At 39.1% G+C, this 22,249-nt stretch overlaps 1 protein-coding gene across 5 annotated transcripts in view; it reads right to left on the bottom strand.

Moving 5' to 3' along the window:
- LRRC49 (leucine rich repeat containing 49) overlaps positions 1–22,249 on the bottom strand; it is a 120,255-nt gene that overhangs the window by 56,035 nt on the left and 41,971 nt on the right. For 3 of the 5 annotated variants that reach the window (XM_074966223.1, XM_074966224.1, XM_074966225.1), the window contains 2 exons: positions 21,094–21,155; positions 1,423–1,570 (listed from right to left, as the gene is read on the bottom strand). In XM_074966223.1, coding sequence (XP_074822324.1) covers positions 1,423–1,570; positions 21,094–21,155 — 210 coding nt within the window. Of the gene's footprint in view, positions 1–1,422; positions 1,571–19,782; positions 19,852–21,093; positions 21,156–21,259; positions 21,364–22,249 lie in introns of those variants that run through there. The other 2 variants (XM_074966226.1, XM_074966227.1) reach the window with 2 other exon arrangements.

The following is a 22,249-nucleotide window of genomic DNA, read 5'->3' as shown; positions in this document are numbered from 1 at the left end:
AATCCAAGTAGAGTTTTGGTCTATTCATCAAGTGAAGTTAGACAATGACCTTTCCTGTTAGTGTAAAGTAAACTCATCCACTCATAGAAACATCAAGCTAGATATTGCCCAGTGTATACCAGTGCAACATGCTGTTGCCAATCAGAACACCTGAATGCAGTGTTGCCCACTCAATTTTATCATGAGCGTCACATTGAAGGAGAGTGATCACTTTAGATAAGCTATTACCAACAGGAGAGTGGATTTGGGGGGGTGGGGAGAAAACCTGGATTTGTGCTGGAAATGGCCCACCTTGATTATCATACACATTGTAAGGAGAGTGATCACTTTAGATAAACTATTACCAGCAGGAGAGTGGGGTGGGGGGAGAGAAAACCTTTTGTAGTGATAACCACCCATTTTTTCATGGTCTGTGTGTATAAAAACATCTTATGTATTTTCCACAGTATGCATCCGATGAAGTGAGCTGTAGCTCACGAAAGCTTATGCTCAAATAAATTGGTTAGTCTCTAAGGTGCCACAAGTATTCCTTTTCTTTTTATGATATTTGGTATTTTTCTTACAGACCTAGCTCCTGAAGTCATATATGTGAGAAACTCTGCTTTCATTTAAAAAAAAAAAAAGCGAATTTTTAGTCCTCATGATTGTGGGAAAAAAGCTTGAAAACGTGAAACCTTAAGGCTCAAAAACCAGAAGGCACAAAACAAGAATGATATAAATAAATCTTATGATTTTAAGCCAAGCTTGTGGTTTTGGAGGGGCCAATTCTTTTTTTTTTTTTTTTTTTGGGGGGGGGGAGACTTGAGCACTTAACAATACTGTGGATTTTAAGACAACCATGGGACAAAAAGCTGGCAGAGATCAGACATCACAGAGCTGAGGAACTCAACAAGGATGTGGGCTTACTTAAAGGTATTAACAGAGGGCTTGTTCTTCTAACAGGTGATAACTCACCTGTATAGTGGTTGTGAGGACATGTACTGTTACTTAAATCTGTAGAAGGAAGCCAGGAATAACTGGGATGGGGAAGGTTCTAGGCAGAAGCACTACACTGAAATAAGGAGTCAGTAATTTTACTGATAATATATTTTCCTTATTGTAATAACATTCTTTGTTCAATGTTTAGAAGAAAACACCTCTGATATTCTTTACAATTGTCATGGGACAGTTGTCACAGTGTGGGTGAAGAAAAATATTTTAAAATGGTTTAATAAAAATAAATGTGTTAGAGTTAAGCAAGAAAAATACATACTTGTGTAGTACAGAACAAAAACAAGTTACAATATTGTAATGTTCAAGTTACATCTGAATTCAGAGGTAGATACAACGTAAAAGTTTTTCCATATATAGAACCCAGCAATCCTATTCACCAATTTTAATACTTACAGCATCTGACGAATACTTTTTCAGAAAGTTCCTTACCGTGATTCTCTTCATATCTAACTGTCGGAGCTGCATCATATGATGGAGAATAGTGTTTTTGTACCATGTCTCCTGAGCTATCGGATTGCCATCAAGGGTGATATCAGATAGGGATGAGGAATCAGCAAGGCACAGAATGTTGTCAAAACTGCACACAAAAAAGGGAATTGCTTTTAATGCAACTGAAGAATCAATTTTCTTCACAAAGACATACAAGCTACAGGAAGGCACTCTCTAAACGCTAAATATGCTTACATCAGAAGCATGTTACAAATGAATATGAATTGTTCTTGCTTCCCTCTCCTCTATCACTAATTCTTTAGGAATTGGTAGTTTTTTGAAACAGGATCTCTCAACATGACAAGCAAATATTTCAACAAGACATTTAAAAAATAAATAAGGAATTGCAATAAAAACTATCCTTGCTCAATTCATTTCATGATTTGATAACATTTTGTTGCTCTTCATTTTATATCTTTATATATTGGTTGATGCCTATTAAAATAAAATAATAAAAATAATAATACAAAAGGAATTACAAGATGCATTTACTATTTGTAGCATGACGTTAGCCCTGTATTCACAAGATACTGTCTCTTGGAAGAACCAGAAAACTGAAGTTCATAACCAGTTACAGGCATTATAACCCCCAAAATAAGAATGATTGTCATTTTCTTGGCTAAATTTCACTTTGAATACTTCCTTTTGCCTAAGTAAATTTCCACACCACCAGCATTGGAGAAAGATGTCATTTTTTACTGTCCCAAAAATATATGGAGCTTCTCAGCACTGCTAAACATCTGCCATAATTCACTTTAATGGAAGCTGGTGGGTGAAGGGATTCCTTTTTACATAGTTCGCACAGTAGTTTGGAATTTTTCAAGATCTTAAAATATAAGATATGGCAGCAATTTTTTACCTAATTACAGGGGCATCTGTTCCAAACTACTGAATTGTGTGAATTAAAGAAAAATAAGAAATTAATTCAGGATCCCTGTATCATAAAATATACATTGTTCCTTTATTTTGACACACATCTTTTTTTCTGATATTTAATAATGTGCAAGAACATGCACTGCTCAAATATTTTGTAAAAAATAAATTCTTAGTAATGAGACCTCAGTACAGTGCTCATCTATTTATATATTTTCTGGGAAGAGAGCAAAGACCACTAATGTTTGTGTGTATTATAAAGTGTGCAGCTTAGTGAAGTTCTGCTCATATTCCATGTTTCTGAGTATATCAGAAGTTGATGGCTATTTTTCTTAAATGCCATTAGTTAGATAAGAGCCTACGCTCGCCAGCACCCAAAGGACATTTGCAATCTTGTTATTGTGCACAATTGTAAGTCCTCTATGTAAAACCATGACTGTCAAAATTTCACTGAAACATGGCTATGTGCTGGTTTAGATAAAAGACAAATACTATATGAAAATACAAGAAGACTCCTCTGAGAAGTGGAGAGACAGATTCAAGACACCCTTTCTAAGCCTTCAAAAAAGGAAAAGCAGACAGTGGAAAAATCCAAATGTTCTAAGATAAACATTGTAAATAACAGCAAAAACATTTCTATATGAGGGTACAATATCATGCTGCCGCTTCGATCTGTGAGTGGAAGACCCCTCCATGCAGAAAAATGGCTCTGGTGTCTTCATCCTCCTAGAGGGCAACAAAAAATACTGTGCACCCTATAGAAGCTGCAGCCAAAAGGGGACCTTGCAAGTATGGCTTCATTGCAGACACTGGAGACCAGAGCCATAGGAGAGATACAAGGCCTCCATGCAGATGGCCAAGCCTCCTGCAAATCCTGGGCGAGACATCATATTAGGTGCCTTACCACCCCATAACAGTAGACCTCTGTGCAGATACAAAATTTGTATCTGCATTTGATCCACAATCCACAAAAATGGTCCATGGATATCCACAGATTTGCAGGGCTCTACAGAACAGTGCAGGAGAATGTCTATTAGGAAATCCTCATAGAATTTCTGTGAATGATAAATCCCCCTTTTTAAAAGCCAACTATTTAAACCAGAGGTGGGCAAACTGTTGCCTGTGGGCTGCATCCAGCCTGCCAGTCATTTTAAGCTAGCCCTCAAGCTCCCACTGGGGAGCAGAGTCTGGGGCTTGTCCCGCTCCGGGCGGGGAGCAGGGTCAGGGGCTGCGCCATGTGGCTCCTGGAAGCAGTGACATGGTCCCACTCCGGCTCCTATGCGCTCCAATGGCCCCCTCTGGCACTCCAGTGGGAGCTGCAGGGGCAGTGCCTGCAGACAGGGCAGCATGCAGAGCCACCTGGCCGTGTCTCTGTGTAGGAGCCGGAGAAGGGACATGCTGCTGCTTCCGGGAGCCGCTTGAGGTAAGTGCTGCTCACAGCCTGCACCCCTGAGCCTCTCCCCACGCACCAACCCCCTGCCCCAGCCCTGATCCCCCTCCCGCCCTCCAAACCCCTCGATCCCAGCCCAGAGCTACATAAAAGGTGCACTCAAGGAGTGGATGAATGGCACTATGTGCAAAAAGTTTTAGTAATACCCACTGTGCTAACACTGGATAATGAAACTTGTGCTGGTGAAATTATTTGAGAAATGATATAAGCAATGAAGAACAGAGGAGAAAAGACTATTGGGATTTGTTAATAATTACATTTTACACTTCTGTAATGTCTTCCTTCTGAGGGCCTCAAAGAATTTTACAAAATAAATGACACCAAGCCTTAATACATTTTCTATCACATTTCTGTGTAACAACAAACTAATCGGTATAGCACCGACAAGTAATGAATCCATGTGATGGAGCACTATAAGATCTAAACAAAGGAGTTACTTGGCAAAGGGGAAAAGCAGCATCTTTTCACATCTAACTATATTTTAATGAAGGGAAACTGATCAGCTAAAAGCTTTAAATACCTAATGTGAAAGCCTGGCCCTATTGAAATCAGTGGAAGTTTTGCCACTGACTTCAACAGAGCCAGCATTTTACCCTTATTCTTCATTATTGCATTCTATAGCATAAAATGACTAGACAACAGATTCTGAATATACACATACTTTTTTTTTAAAAAAAGAGAAGGTTACTCACCCTGTGCAGTAACCGAGGTTATCAAGATGGCTGTCTCTGCAGGTGTTCCACTTTAGGTGAATCTGCACCCCTGCACTTGTAATTGGAGATTTTTAGTAGCAGTGCCTGGTTGGGTCACACACTGTCTCAGGCAGTTACACAGCACTGTGCGACCAACCTTCCCTCAGTTCCTTCTCTACTGCAGAGTCCATGGTGCAAAAAAAAATTCAAAGTAAAGGGGAGGAGGGAGGGTAGTGGAGCATCCCCAGGGGACAAGAACCTCAGTTACTGCACAGGTGATTAATCTTCACACTCTTCGACGAGTGTCCCTGTGGGTGCTCCACTTTCGGTGACTGTAGAGCAGTGCCTCTTGGTGGAAGGGAGGAGCTTTGGAGTTGCAGTGGTGGTGGACGATAAAACCGTATGTCCAGAGAAAGCGTCTGATGACAAGTGCTGCTCTATGACATAATGCTGGGTGAATGTATGGGCTGATGCCCAGGTTGCTGATTTACAGATGTCCATAATGGGCACATTGTTGAGGAAGGCTACTGAGGCAGAGAGTGCTCTGGTGGAGTGTGTGCAGGTCCCCATTGGGGGTTGTAGCTGTTGACAGCAATAGCAAAGGTCAATGTAGCCAGAGATCCATATAGACAGCCTCTGTTTGGATATGGTGTCTCCCTTAGATCATTCCATGATGGAAAGAAACAACTATGGTGGCTTTCTGAAAGTCTTTGTGCTCTCAGTGTAAAATGCTAGCACCCTTTGGACATCCAGAGTGTGAAGCATTGCTTCTTGTTTATTCCCTCAAGGTTCCGGGAAGAAAGATGGGAGATGGATGGGTTGATTCAAATGGAATGAGGAAACTACTTTATGTAAGAATTTGGGTTGTGGTCTTAGGGTAACTTTGTTTTTGAAAAATATTGTGTATGGGGAGGGGGTGCTATGAGGGCCCCCTGTTTTTCATTGGACGGATGTGATATCAATGAGAAAGGCCACCTTCATCAAGAGATGGAGAAGTGAACACGTTGCTAGTGGTTCAAAGGGGGCCCAGTAAGGCATCGCAACACCAGATTGAGGTCCCATGATGGAGTAGGGGCTCGTATTTCGGGGTAAAGCTTACAAGGACCCTTGAGAAAGCATTTAGTGGTCAGGTGGGCGAAGACTGAGAACTCGTCCACTTTGCAGTGGAATGCCAGGATTGCTGCAAGGTATACTCTGATCGAGCTCATTGAGAGACTCAATTTCTTACATTCCAGTACGTAGTCCAGTACCAGTGGTAAAGGAGAGGTAGTCGCCATTATTTGTCTATTGTGGCACCATGTATGGAATCTCTTCCAATTGTGCAGGTAGGTATGCCAGGTGGTAGATCTTTTGCTGTTTAAAAGAATGTTCCCTACCTCCTTTGAGCACGTCATTTCACTGTCTTGGAACCATGGAGTAGTCATGCTTTCAGGTGGAGTTTTGCCTGGTTCAGGTGGTAGACCTGGCCACGTCCAGGAGATGTGGTAAAGGGGAAGAGTGCACGGTGGGCACATAGCCATCTTCAAGAGGTAAAGAAATCACATTTGTCTGGGCCACGGGAGGGGCGGGGGGTAAGGGGTTATCAAAATGACTCAGGTGCTCTCGGTCCTGATCTTGTGTAAGACCGTGGACTAGGAGAGGGGTCGGTAGAAAAGGTGTACAATCGGGGTGCATCCCATCTGAGAAGAAAAGCATTGCCTAGAGAATGGGGTCTGACTTGTGGTGATTAGATTGACTAAAACTGGATCAGGGAAAAGAGGCAGTAGCTTCCAGAGCGTCCCTGTCACATGGGGAGGATCTGGAATGGTATTGTCTGCCCTTCTCGTTTATGGTCTCTACCACCAAAGAGTTTGGTGTGGGGTGTGAAAATAGAAATTCCATCCCCTTGGAAAGGACACAGCATTTTTTTGCACTCTTTTGCAGGTGGGCGAAATTGTGGCTGGGGTCTGCCAGATGGTCTTGGCTGGGTGCATGAGAGCCTCATTTATTGGGAGAGCAATCTTGGAGGAGGCTGAAGTCTGGAGAATGTCCAGCAACTTATGTTGGGCCTCCACCACTTCTTCCAGAAGTATGGCAAGGAAATCTGCAATCCTGTTTAAAGTCATCCCCCACTGTGGGTGGTGGGGGCAGCTTCATCCAGAGAAGAGGATGAAAAATTGGCATCTTGCATGACTTCCTGATCCAAAGTCTCCTCCAATTCCCCTACTGCCTCTTCCAGAGGTTCAAAGGGTCCAGGTACAGAACATGATGGAGAACATCTCAACCTCTCCTTGGCTGGACTGGGAGGCTAAGGATAGTGTTGGTGGTATGCTGCCCATGTGTCCTAGTAGGCCACTGTGGTGGAAATCCATAGGTGGCAGCATCCATGGATGTCTGTAGGTTTCAGGTCTGGGTTGGTATTCATGTGCTCTGGCAGACCTGGTCTGGTAGCTGTGTGGATAGGCAAGGAGTGATAGGAGGAAAAAAGATTTCTCCTTCATCTTCATCATCCTTGTCACTGGATAAAGGAGGAACTGATCTGGGTAGGGTGGTAAGTTGGCACAGTACCATGTGTTCTGGAGTGAGGTCAGTACCAAGGAATGGAGATTCCAGTGCCAAGGAGACCAGAAGATCTTTATGGCAGAGAAATTCCTGTGGTACCGAGAGCATCAGGACCAAGGAGGGTGTTGTCGGTGGTATTGATGTCTTTACCACAGTTGTCGGTGCCAAGGGACGTGTGCTATGCACTGAGGAGGCAGAAGGTGGCGCCATAGACTGTAGTGCTGCCAAGCTGCTTGGTGTCACATGTCTGAGTGTCTCCAGTGGTACCAAGACAAGGATGGTAGGTTTCCCTTTAGTGCCTTTTTCCGAGCCAGCCCGCTTAGGGTCTTTAGCTCGCACAATACCCATGGTACTGGATGGTCCCACTACCTCAGAAGCGGAGGGTCTCAGTGTGTTCGATACCAATGGGGTATGACAGATTAGGGAACATCTCTTTTTGGCAGATTCATGAGGAGGGGAGGTCAGCACCTGCTTCTTTGTCGCCTTATTGGCAGAGTGCTCCTTCCTCTGAGAGGGCGTTGGGGAACCTCTGTCAGATGCCGCCGTTGCAGACCGGTGCCCAGAAGGGGTCTGTGATCCCGAATCGGATGCTGTGTGCAGAGACTTCTCTATCATGAGACGTTTTAGGTGTAGGTCCCTTGCCTTCCTAGAGCGAACCTTGAGATTGTGGCAGTGTGAGCACTTTTGTCGTATGTGTGTCTAGCCAAGGCAGCAGACACACTGTGAGGACTGGTAAGTGAGGCAACGTTTAAAACCCAGGGAGCTGGGCATGCCCCTTAGAATAGGGTTTCTCCCAAGAGGGAGGGTAACTATATTACACTAAGGGGTATCCTAATAACTGAAAATTAAACTCCAAAGATAAGAATCTTTTTTAAGAAAGAATGAATGGTGAATAGATAGGGGAGTAAAATATTGACTATTAACTAACTATTGATTAACTAACCAGTATTCTAAAGTTAAAGCTAGACTATGATAAGCTCAGAGGCTCTGCTAATTGCTCAGCCTCAAGCAAAGAGTCATAGAGAAGGACTGAGGGAGGTTTGGTCGGACAGCACTAGGTAACCAGCTGAGATGGCGGGAGACAGGGACAACGTATGTGCAACCCAACCAGGCACTGCTACTAAAAATCTCCAATTACAAGAGCAAGGGTGCAGATTCACCTAAAGTGGAGCATCCACAGGGACACTCCTCGAAGAAGTGTGGGCTTTTTTCCCCCAAAAAGGAGGGCACTACAGTTCAGACTTCTACTGAAAAAACAGCACACAGACTATCACATACAAATTAAACATGTTCTTGAAGGATCTAATGAATTATTCAATTTTTTTTCTTCTCTGATTAGAGCAGGAAAAAACGTGCCTATATCCTAGCTATGCCTGTCATCATGAACTAAACTCTGGAGATCTACAGAGAGCTATAAATATCCATCTGTAATACAAATGCACAAACAATATAGGCTATGAGTAATAAAATCTTTCTCAACTGAGTAATGTACTGTAACCACTGTTCTCTAATTAGCTGTTGGTTTTAATTGTGACCTATACATGCATGTTTAAACTGACCTATTGAGAAAAAAAAAAAAGATATGTTTGATGTTATCACTTCTCTAACAACAGATTCTGCAAGGAACTCCCCAAATTACTTTGGTGAAATAACATTCCAAAAATATTTACAAATGATAGAACAACATTACTACTACTAAAGATTTTCTTTGATAATAAATACTAAGCCATTCTTGACATATAATGAGATATAGTTTTCCCAATTAGCCTGCAAAAAACATGAGAGGAAGGATTGATATTCTCCCTGTTAAATTCATAACATTGACAATGTCCAGTGTTTAAAGGTATCAAGAATTCTGGGCTAATCAGTAAATATTTTTAATATTTGTTTAAATACGCTACTTTACAAACTACACAAGGTTTTTTTAAATAACACTAATATATACAATCTTCTCCCTAAAGAAAAATAAACCAACTTTTCAGTAAGTTTAAAATGCCCTACTTCCCAGAAGATGGCTCAACTTCCTGTTTGAGGCAACAGATGGTAAGGAGCATTGGACCATAAACATTGGGACAATTTCCCTTCATATAATAGCAAAGCATGAAGGGGACCTTTCTCTCCCTCTAATGACTTAACTATAGAGCTGGGCAGAAAACTGTTTTCCTGTCTCAAGAACATTTTCAAGACCTCCAAAATGTTTTTGCTCCACATCTGGATGAAACTGAGACCTTTTCAAAGTTTTATGTGGAATGGGGGGAGAGGGAAGAGAGAGAGACACCCCAGAAAAGTCAACATATCCTAGATATGCCCGATTTACAGCAGGAACATGAATACGAGTCTCCCACATCCCAGGGTATGCCTTAACTACTAAGCTATTGACTATTCTCGGGCGGGTGTCCCCTCACAAAATTCCATCCTGGACTTAAGAAACCATCCTAATGAAAGTTTCAGTGAAACAGACCCTCTTTCCCTCAAAAAGTTTCAGTTTCAACTAATCAGCATTTTCTGACAAAAAAACGTTTCATTGAAAAATTCCTGACCAGCTCTACTTAGCTAGAGCCTTAGAAGAACAGGACTCTTCAGCCCAGTTCTTAGTTCAATAACATTGCTAAGAGTATGACAAATGCTTTGATAGGCTATCACACAGCAGAGTTATAAAAGAAATTGGAGGAAATCTATTTCTGAAGAAAAAAGATTATGGGGGGGAAGCATAGGAAGATGCAGGCAATAACTGGACTTAATTATCAATATGCATCCTCTTGTTTATTGAAATTGTGTCAGTGGGAAAAGAAGATAAATGTACAATTTTCTTGAAACTAAATTAAAAACTCAATTTTAGATCTATTTAAGTTTACCACAGACTTCAAAAATATTTTGTACATATTTCTGCCAGTTTCATTCACATAATGAATTCCACCATAATCACTTTTACTGACTTTAAAAGATATTCTAAGGTACCATCTCAACTGAATTACAAAGTGAGAATGAGCATGAGCAAGACAGACATGAGTCAAACTATGGCATCAAATTTTAGTTATATAATCAAATTGCTTATTTTATAACAATAAAAATGATGTATTTCTATTCTTACTACTCATCAAATATTTTGTTTAAAATTAAGGTCTGGTAAAATACCTTGGTTATGCTTCATTATGCTAAGAAATGCTTAAACGTGCTACTATGCAATTCTAAAAGTGCTCAGTTTAGATTTTTGCTGGACACAATATTGAACTAATATTATTTTTAAGTTAATAAAAACTGTAAGATTCAAAACTCAGGGAATATACATGAAGATATAAAATTACAAATAAAAACAGTTTAAAATTAAAGGGTATTTACTCATTTAGTTACCTGCTAAAACTATATTTTGGAATTGTAGCCTTTCCCTACTACACTTGGCCATATCAAAACCACCTAAAACAGGAAAAGGAATTAAGAGAATGCAGATCCCAGCATTATGCTGGGTGTTTCTGGTATTATCAAATGATACAGGAGAAACAAAAGTGAACTTTGATAATTATAAAAAGCATCTCAATTGACCTTTAAAGCTGATCAGTCTATTGGAAAAAATACAGTGCAATACGGGGCTCAACTCCATAAACATTTCCTCCTGAGTAACTTTATTTATCTGAGCAGCCTCATAAATTTTAGTGAGATTATTCACATATGAAAACATCTTTATGATCACGCCAATAGTCTGCAACACATTCTGACCACCTCGCCGGTAATTCCATAATCCAAAGGTAAATAGTGTATTTTCAGTAAAGTTATTATTTATTACAAAATTTGTTTAAGTAAGCATGTCTGTAAATAGAACAAAACTGTTCACAATATTACATCAATGATATTACTGATGATCAGACAAAATAGTGCTAGACACAATATGAAAATCTAAAGAGGCATATTTGTGGACTGAAAATTATAACTGCATTAAAATAATTCCTCCTTCACTTATTGAACAAATCTGATTCTGTGATTTCCTGCAACAGCTAACAACATAACCACCTAAGAATCAATCTTGCCCCATTCAAGTCAATGAGAATTTTGTTATTGATTTCAATGGGAGCAGAATTAGGCCACTAAGACCGAGGAGGAGTGCAAAATTATACTTGCTTTATGTGCTGGTGGTTTGATATGATTTTAAAATATTGTATTTAAAAGCGTATTATCCATTTTTAAGTTAAGCAATCACTCAAGGGATCAGCAAACAGTTGATCTTCTAATAAAAGATGGAAAAGAACTGTACTTAATGCTTTTAGGAGGTCTCTTAAGGCAGGAGGTTATGTAATAAGGGTGATCTCTTGGGAAGGTTTCAGTGTATAGATATTGTTACGGATTTGGAATCTTAACTTTACCCCACCCCTAAAATAGTATAATTTAGTTGTGCAGGGTATTTTGTATTCTTACTACATAGGTTCTATCAGTGCATCCTGCTCTAATCATTCTGTTAAACATTAATCTAAAAAGACCCCTAAGATAATTATCAGGAGGATACCAGTTTTTAAACTGTCCTACAGATGTACAACTTCATTCTGATGTCCGCCCCTCCATTTAAAAAAAAGTGAGAAAGGGATTTTATTTCTAATGCACAAAATAGCTCTAAATTATGTTTAAAAATAAGTTACTGGCCTCAGGACTGGAGTTTGAGGAAGTCCTGAGCTCTGAAGACAGGGGGCTCCTGGCTGGAATATTTAGGGGAGAAGCACCCCATAATGCTTTATAGAAATATGCTTATGATTGTAAATATGACATGACTGGAATATGTTTTATGCTAGATACGCCATGTAACATATCTCTGCAAAGGGTACGATCTACTAAATATATTAATCCTATTTACATGCATGCATCATTTTTGTATTCAAGTTATAAATATTGGCAGTTGGTCAGCTTCCTGAGAAAAGATTATTCTCAGAAAGTGCCCAATCAAGAAACACTTAAGCTAACAATGAACTCTGAGAGACGCCAATCCACATCTGAGCTTTCCTGAGAATGTGGCATCGGCAGGTAAAGTTCTGAGTCATGCATGGACATGTGACTTGCCCACGTGATTCCAAAACTCCATCTTGCAGCTGGATTCTGCATAGGAGAGGAGAAGGGTTTCCACCCACAAGAGAAAGTCTATTTAAGCCCCTGGAAACTCCTCCATTTTGTCTTCAGCTGGCTCAAGAGATAGCCTCTCCACCCCTGAAAGATACCTGAAAGAGACTGGAACAAAGGACAGTAACTACAGGGGTGGGAGTGATTGCTGGATCCAGACTAGAAGAAGGCTAGTCTGTAAAAGAAGCTTATTGAAACATCTCTGAGATTTCATCTGTAATCACCTTCTTACTGCATTAGGCTTAGACTTGCGCGCTTTATTTTATTTTGCTTGGTAATTCACTTTGTTCTGTCTGTTATTACTTGGAACCACTTAAATCCTACTTGTTGTATTTAATAAAATTACTTATTAATTAACCCAGCGTACGTATTAATGCCTGGAGGGGGGGCAAACAGCTGTGCATCTCTCTCTACCAGTGTTACAGAGGGCGAACAATTTATGAGTTTACCCTGTATAAGCTTTATACAGGGTAAAACAGATTTATTTGGGGTTTGGACCCCTTTGGGAGCTTGGTACCGGAGTGTTGGAGACAGGAACACTTCTTAAGCTCTTTCCAGTTAAGCCTGCAGCTTTTGGGGGACGTGGTTCAGACCTGGGTCTGTGTTCGTAGCAGGCTAGAGTGTCTGGCACAACCAGGAAGGGCTCTGAAGTCCCAAGCTGGCAGGAAAAGCAGGCTCAGAGGTAGTCCAGGCACATCAGGGAGCAGTCCCAAAGGGGTTTCTGCAATCCAACCCGTCACATATGTATTCTGTTTGGAGTCTGAATTGTTTTCATTATTGTGGGAACAACCTACCAAGTTATTCTTTGCACTTAACTATCAGTACGGACATTAACTGATCATTAAAGACAAACTTTCTCCAAGCTACAAACAATGTAAGAGTCCTGTGATATAAAAAAAATCATCTTTATGCCTAATTTCTTCTACACTGCTAGAGCTGGGAAAAGATTTCATGCTGAGAAAGATCATTTGCAAACTGAAAAGGAGTACTTGTGGCACCTTAGAGACTAACCAATTTATTTGAGCATAAGCTTTCGTGAGCTACAGCTAACTTCATCGGCTGCATAAAGTGAAAAATGCAGTGAGGATGTTTTATACACACAGACCATGAAAAAATGGGTGTTTATCACTTCAAAAGGTTTTCTCTCCCCTGACCCCACTCTCCTGCTGGTAATAGCTTATCTAAAGTGATCACTCTCCTTACAATGCGTATGATAATCAAGGTGGGCCATTTCCAGCACAAATCCAGGGTTTAACAAGAACGTCTGAGGAACAGTGGGGGGGAGTAGGAAAAAACAAGGGGAAATAGGCTACCTTGCATAATGACTTAGCCACTCCCAGTCTCTATTCAAGCCTAAGTTAATTGTATCCAATTTGCAAATGAATTCCAAATTAGCAGTCTCTTGCTGGACTCTGGTTTTGAAGTTTTTCTGTTGTAATATCGCAACTTTCATGTCTGTAATCGCATGACCAGAGAGATTGAAGTGTTCTCCAACTGGTTTATGAATGTGATATATGCCATCATGTGCAAGTAATGCCCCTCTGCCATGTACATTGGTCAAACTGGACAGTCTCTGTGTAAAAGAATAAATGGACACAAATCAGATGTCAAGAATTATAACATTCATAAACCAGTTGGAGAACACTTCAATCTCTCTGGTCACGCGATTACAGACAGCGAGAGACTGCTGAATTGGAATTCATTTGCAAATTGGATAAAATTAACTTAGGCTTGAATAGAGACTGGGAGTGGCTAAGTCATTATGCAAGGTAACCAATTTCCCCTTGTTTTTTCCTACTCCCCCCCCCCGTTCCTCAGACATTCTTGTTAAACCCTGGATTTGTGCTGGAAATGGCCCACATTGATTATCATACACATTGTAAGGAGAGTGGGGTGGGGGGAGAAAAAACCTTTTGAAGTGATAAACACCCATTTTTTCATGGTCTGTGTGTATAAAACATCCTCACTGCATTTTTCACTTTATGCATCCAATGAAGTGAGCTGTAGCTCACGAAAGCTTATGCTCAAATAAATTGGTTAGTCTCTAAGGTGCCACAAGTACTCCTTTTCTTTTTGCGAATACAGACTAACACGGCTGCTACTCTGAAACCTGTCATTTGCAAACTGTGGTGGCAAAAATTAAACAACAAAAAACCCATCAAGAGTCAGTAATCTAGAAGGCAAAGTGCCACTTACTTTAGCATGGCTGAAGACTGCAGAAAAAGTCAACAGCAACACTAGAAGCTTCTTTTGTCCAAGATGAAGTATGTACTAAAATAATGGTAAAATCTGTATTGTATTATTGATGTGTTAGTGTGCAAAGTCTCTTGGACAAGCATCTTTTTATTATTTTAAATCTAAATAAATAATAAATACAATAATCTTTCATGCAAAGTCAGAAGTCTGAAGAATCAAATGTAAGGAGTAAATGTTTAGGTGCTAGGGTTCCCAGTAAGATGAAAGATACCAGACTACAAGTTTTTCGGGTCTGATTTTTTTTTTTTTTAAGAAGTTTTCTCCTAAGGACTGGACATAAACAGTGAGAAAGCTCTGCTATATTGTTAACTGGGTACAGATCCTTGAAATAGAGAAGAAAATGGTAGAATACAAGAGGTATTGTTACAGATTACTGAGATCCGAAACATATCCCGTGGATATCAAGGGACAACTGAAAGGAATACAGGGTTAATTTTTTTTAAACCTAAACCTAGGCTTTCCACCTAGGCAAAAACAAAAAGACTTCATCCCTGACAAGTAGCATGTTCCAAGAGGCAGACATCATGCAGCAATGCTCCATCAGGCTATACTAAAAGATGACTGACCTATGTAAAACTTTATTTAAAGATGCAGAGTCTGTATCCTTTTCCTTTACCGATGGAAAAAGCTGAAAAGGGGGTAGGTGACAGTTCTCATGGCCTTGGATATGTTCACTTAGGCAAAGAGTGTCAATTGTGGCTGGCCAAAATAAGACACTTAAATAGGTGGTCTTGTTTTGAAAAGTGCTGAGCACCCTCAGATTCCATAGGCATCAAGAGAAGCGAGGGATGTTCAGCACCTCTGAAAAATTAGTTACAGTATCTAAATGCCTCTTGGCACCCAGGTCTGAAAATGTTGGCCTTGGGTCATAAAGGTAGGCTACTAAATCCAAATTAAGGGACCTAAAATAGTAGCCTGGTTTTCAGAGGTGCTGAGCACCTGGCAGCTAATATTGAAGTCAATCCATGTGCTCTGCACCTTTGAAAATTAGGCCTTTTTGGTGCGTAGGTTTAGGAGCCAAGTTTGAAATTTTTAGCCTCAATTGCTCTGTGGCTTAATTTTCACACCGTAAAATAGACAATAATTACCTACCTACCTTATGAATGTTGTGATGAGGTATTAGTTACTATTTAACAATATCACCTGATCAAAAAAATCCATCATTCCACTGAAATGTCACACAAATACATTTAGTAAAGCTAAAAGTTTAGTTCTGCAGAAGACTTTGGCCTGAAACTTTTGTGACTGCAGAGTTAAATGTGATGTTATTTGTGAACCTCTATTGTGCTAGATTAGATTTTAGTGTGACAATATTCATTCTAAATCAACTAATACTTCTGACCTTCAAAATTAGTTTCAAATACATCAGAATTCAATACCTGCACTAAAGCCTTCTTCTACAAGAATTAGCCTGTACAGTATTTATACTTCTAGAAATTCTGCTGCTACATGCAGAATTAAAAAAACAAATCAATCTCCTTCAGGAAACAACAAAAAACTTTTTAGAAAGGTTGGTTGGGTTTTCAACCCCTTATGATAAATGCGTACTGTGGTGCTTTGAAGTTCTGAGTACTTCAACATACCTCAGAATATTAGTGAAACTGAAACAGATGTCCCTCCTTTTTCCTTTTTTTTAAGGGCATGAACCCTAAAAAAAAATAACTCTGTGCTATAATAAAATGTACTTTTAATTATTTTTTGTTTAAAAAATAAATTTACAAATAAATCCTCAAAAAGCCAAAGCTAAATGAAGAAACCCTCTCTAACTATCACATTGTCTCCAACAACCCATTTCTAAGGACTTGTCTTCAATGAAGTATTAGCTTCAGTTATCTACACTTGAGCTAACTCCTCTTAAGTTAGCCTAGCCTGAGTGAGAGTGGTCTCATAGCAAAACCACACTGGAGCAACCCAGAGTGACTGGATTAGCAGCAGAAAGTAGCTGCAACCCCATGGCATCACTAGTTCCGGCATGGGGAGCACTCAGGCTTTAGTCCAAACCCCCGACAGACCAGCTGGCTCAAGTAGGAAGCACCACTTAACTTGAGCTAGATTTTTGCACATGGACAGGATGGAGTTGGGTTAGAGGCAACACTCTAGTTATACCTCAAGCTAACCCTGCAATGAAGAGAAGCCCAAAGCAAGTTATGCGCAAGTACTGACAAACAAGTTCCAATGTGATATTTCCCAGCATCCTGAATATTTGCAAATCAGGATTCAGACTGTGGCACAGCACAGAGATAGCCATAAAAGATGACCCCTTACACCAATACAGGCTATATTTCAATACTCTCTTCTGATCTCTTTGTCCACCATAAAGGTGTTGCTAACCTGCTTGCAGTTGCATAATAGAAAGCTGTAATAGATGAGTGTTACAATAGTTCCAATCATTCCTTTCACTAAGTAACCAGATGGGGAAATTGCTCCTCTTCTCCAAAACCCACACCTGAAGGGGTCATATCTGTACCCAACCTATCTTTGCTAAATAAATATGATTTACAAGATGCAGAATAAAAGACAGTCATGGCCTTGTAAAGTTTACAATCATTGGCAAATTAATTTACATCTCCAAGACATGGAATAAAAATAGACTTCTTGGTTTTCATATTAAGAAATACCAGTAATAACAACCTCCCCGCCCCCCCAAGCTCTAGTGGGACAAGTTAAATAGTTCTAAAAGCAAAAAAATCTCAAAGTTCTGCCGGATAACAATCTAGATGAGAAGTCTGGATAATTCAGCAAGAGTCCAAAAAATGATTTTTTATTCTGTGTTTGTACAGCACCTAGCACAATGAGATCCTTGTCCCTGACTGGGGCTCCTAGGTGTTACGATAATACAAATAAATAATAGAAGATTATAAGGAACCATCAAGGTGTGTTGCAATAATTGGGCCTACAATATTTTCCCTAATTGTGAACTTAACTGTAACAAGCTTGCACTTGCCTGCCCCCGGAACTTCAATAGGTGTAAAAAATGCATGAAAGTTCGTAAGGTGTCACAAAAACTTGTAATAGCAAGCGTTCATGGGAAATGGTATGAAAATACATGAATTAGTCCAAACGAAAAGGCCTAGTGATATAACTCAAGGCCTGTCAAGATCCTGCTTAGTAAACTGGAAAAGTGTGGAACCAGAAACCAGTGAACCAAAATGGGTATATTGGTCTAATTGGTCTAATTGGACAAAATAATGAGAGGATGGGCTATTTCACCCACCATTCCCTTGGTGGATTCTTAAAGAGAGAGACTTTTGGGAGAAAAATTGTCTAATGGAGTTAGCTTCACCACCATGGCTTCCAACCCCACCATCTCTTGGAACCCAGGGCCTTTGTCATCCTAATCCTGAGAGTTCAGTCCTGACCAGACCATGCCAGAGAGAGGGACCCAGATGATATTGCCACCTCTATTGGCTCCATCTGAATCCCAAACACCACCTGGGATGAAACAGGATTGTACTTTAATAACAGCAACAACTGCTCCAGCTCATCTCAACTAACTTCTTCTCTTTTCCCCAAAAGTACAGTTAATACCCTCTTTAATACGATCTAAAGAGGCTGTTAAACAAGGAGGTGGAGGATTTCCTTCTAAAAACTCTCCAGCTAAAGGGAAGGGGAACAAGGAATGTTGTTAAAGTGAAAGCCTTATTTGACAAATACTTCACATTTTAAATGTTTTAAGTGTTTTTCCATCTTTTCTATGTTTTTAATAAAAGGTTAATAGGATTCTTAATGGTGTGTTTGCCATGTTACCACATGCCCAAACCTTGTTTAACACTGTTTAATGTTGGACAGTTACTGGGTTATGTCAACACCTTAAGCCCATATAGTCCATCTAAATTAATGTAACAGGTGCGAATGCTATTAGTTTGCCTGACTACTAAATCTGTCCAGGCTGAGGATGGAAATAAGACACTATTTCTTTGTTCCAGTCCCCATACCAGTTCTTGGTTTGGTTTTAGCTTATGAGGTCTTAACGACATGAACGCTTGGGAACTTGTGTACAAAAGATTTCTTTAGAGGAACAGTAGCATTCTGGGGCTTCCTCTGAAAATGAAGAGGAGAGAATATCTCATTAATATTAAGACCATAACAGCTTGAAATGTCCTCATCTGTAACGAGGCATATTACAAAGACATTCCAATTGATACATGTCAATGTTTATCAATACATGATGCAACAACTCTTGCTGCCACGTGACAAGCACCAAACTGATGCTCCAATGTGAACTTTTGCTATGTCAAAACAATTCATTCTAAATTAGTCTTTTTAAAATGTTCTACACCTCCTTTGGAGATATTCTGATTTAACATAAAGGCCGTATTATTACATCTTATGAAGTAATTTTTTAAATCAATATCTGATTAACTGACTCTAAGGAAACCAAGCTGTGAATACAACCAGACTTTTGCAACATATCTTGCTGCTGCTGCTAGCAAGTTATCATTGTGTACCTGCGAGTAAATGCTTTAGATCATTGCATAAGTATTGTCATTTGTCTGAAATATTTTTTTGTCTTTTTACAGACACATGGATGTAGAATTGTTTCCTGAAAAAATATTTTCAAAGTTTACCACAAGGCATATGGTAAATCTAAATAAATAAATAACTCATGAGAATATGTACCAAGGGTAGTGGGAACTTTCATTCTTGATCTTACTACAGCAATACTCCATGTTAAAATTGTGTCTCAAGTTCCCGTTACACTTGCCAATTTTCAGTTTAAACATCTTGGTCAAGTCAAACTGCACCAGGCAAAATATCAGTACATAATTGGTTATAAAAAACACATTTTTTAAATTATTTCCCTGATACGAAACATGTCACACGTCAGTTATATAACAAAAAATGTACATTCAGTGTTGTTTCACCTCCTTGGTGAAATGCTGTTGTTCAATGGCATGTCAACATTTCAAAACATCAACAAGCCAAATGCCACCACCATCAAGATGTTATAATGGTGACTGGCATGTAAAGTGTTAGGTTGGTCCAAACATAAGGTTCATACAGTGGAAAAGTGCGATTTTCAACTGATTTTAGATTTTTTTTTTAAACTGATTTCAACTCTAAACCAAAACCAAAACTAAACATTACATACTTGCAAGACAATGTTTAAGGTATGTATATCCCATGTAGGGACAAATTCTAAGACTGAGTTGTGCACACATAGCTTCCCTGTAAACCCGCTGAATAAATTATAAAAGCAAGCAAGATATTTGTTTGAAATCAGCTACAGATTATGTAACCAATTGGATTTGCCAAGCTTCTTTTTAGGTCCTTTTCTCTCCTTGTATACTGAAAAAATAATAGTATAATTTTGTATAAAACATTGTGGGAGAGGAGGCTGAGAGCTGGATGAGTTACTAGGTCAGTTACATAAAATCATAAAGTAATTACCACTGACTGCAGCAATACTTCCTGGTGACAGGGGAACTGGCCACTGCAGTCCTCCAACTGCTAAAACCAGGCTAGGACATTTGTTGGCAGAACAGAAACAAAAAGCATGTTTAAAATTTGGGAACCAACCATTATTCAACAGAAATAAAATGCTAATCTATGTCTGTCACTACCCAAATTTAAAACATGAAGCAGAGGCACTAGCAGATTAATTCATGTGAAATATCTATAGTTTAGTAGACGTTCATATTAGATTTTCAAACTTTTTTTAATACCCAGTAATTTTAAGGGTAAATGCTTCATCACTGCATTAAGAACATAAGGCTCATAAACAAGTAAATTGGAGGTCTTTGCAAGGAATAAAATGCAGGTCTGCATAAAATACTCTAACTTACTAGTATAATAAAAATTTCTGTTAGTTATAACATAAATCATTCCTATTTTCCATCTCTACAAAGAGAATAAGTACAGCAAAAACATCATGATTTTTTCCAGCAATAAAGGAATGCAGTACCTTTTCTAGGTCTCTAATAAAATAATTTGATGCTGTTAGATTTCTCCTTAGTTCTATATTTATGATGATTAAGATATATGAGCAACCATAAGTTGCTCTCTAAGGAAAATAGTGCATGCAGTACTTTTTAAAATAACATTTTTTTTTAATTTTGGGATGACTATAAATACAGAATCCAGTAACATTTGAAAATATGATGAGAAGACAGATGTAGATGACAAACATTTCTATACATTTATAATGAAACATGCTCATCAGTTCTTAAAACAACAGAAGTCTTACTGAGAAAGCTGAGTTACTATGTTCTGATGGCCCAGTTTGAAAGAGTGACACAATAATGAATACAGATTGTAGCTTTAGGTAACAAAAGATGTTCAGAAAGCAATACAAATGAAGAATAATCTAGTCACACCAATTAAACAGATTTTAATTCGATATTTTATGTTGTGATGAATGTAAACATAAATGTAACTTATATACTGTTAAACAGATACTTAAATTAACACTGAAATTATACAGTATTTACAATACTGTTTTCTATTTTCATAACTATAAACTGTATGGTCATCTTTAAACAGAATAGTAGAATTTTCATAAATAGAATGTACATTTAAAGGATGAGGGTTTAGAGAACTTCAGTTTCACACATTTGGTATAATCCAGACATTGTATATTTCTTATTCAATCTGCCATATTAGAAAATTGTAACCACCTGCAAAGTATTCCAATTTTAACTTAATACAGCTGAAATATTATACTTAAGTTACCGATAAGAAGCATACTGGTAGTCCCCTTACCTAGATATATTGTTAAAGCTGAGAAACAGATGCTGGAGGCAGGGCAAAGTATCCACATCTTTCTAGAAAGAAAGAGAAGCATAAATTCAGCAGCTGAAAGAGAACATCTTTTGAACCTCTCTACTTGGCCTGATTATGAAATATACACATTTCTATTTTCTGTAACCTTGCTGCAACATTGATTTCTGTTGAACATGCAGCTCCATTCCTCTCTGGTGCAGACTCCAAGGGAGTGCTTCAGTGCAGATATCTACTCTGCAGATCAAGCTGCACCACTTGCAAGGTAAATAGCGTTAAAGAGAATGAGACTGCTGTTAACCATTTTTAACAGTCTTTCAGGAAAGGAGCCAAGGTGCTTGCCTCAGCGTTTAAGCTTCAGGGCAAGCATGCAGTAATCAAACTGCATAAATATAAATTTGATGTTGTGACCATTCTGCACTAAAGCTTCAAAGTGCAAACTCATAAATTACCTTCAAAATCGCAGTGGCTGTACTGTCAATGGGAGACTTAAATAAGGATTCTCTCCTATCAACCAACTCACTATCTTTTAAATTGTATAAAAATCTACACCATATGAATAAAAAACAACATACAGATGGACTCTGGAGTCCAATCTTCCAAAAGCTATGTATTTTAACAGTACAAAATTGTTATTGGTGGTTTTAAATGCTACTATAAATCTTTTGGAATACTTGAAATAGTATTCAGAGTAACAGCTGTGTTAGTCTGTATTCGCAAAAAGAAAAGGAGTACTTGTGGCACCTTAGAGACTAACCAATTTATTTGAGCATAAGCTTTCGTGAGCTACAGCTCACTTCATCGGATGCATACTGTGGAAACTGCAGAAGACATTATATACACAGAGACCATGAAACAATACCTCCTCCCACCCCACTCTCCTGCTGGTAATAGCTTATCTAAAGTGATCACTCTCCTTACAATGTGTATGATAATCAAGGTGGGCCATTTCCAGCACAAATCCAGGTTTTCTCACCCCCCCCTTTCCAAAAACCACACACACAAACTCACTCTCCAGCAGGAAAAGGGGCGGGGGGTGAGAAAACCTGGATTTGTGCTGGAAATGGCCCAACTTGATTATCATATACATTGTAAGGAGAGTGATCACTTTAGATAAGCTATTACCAGCAGGAGAGTG

Source organism: Natator depressus, chromosome 10 (assembly GCF_965152275.1).
Source record: "Natator depressus isolate rNatDep1 chromosome 10, rNatDep2.hap1, whole genome shotgun sequence".
NCBI classification, from domain to species: domain Eukaryota; kingdom Metazoa; phylum Chordata; order Testudines; family Cheloniidae; genus Natator; species Natator depressus.
The sequence above is the reverse complement of the archived record's forward strand: the minus strand, read 5'-3'. Positions and strand labels throughout refer to the sequence as shown.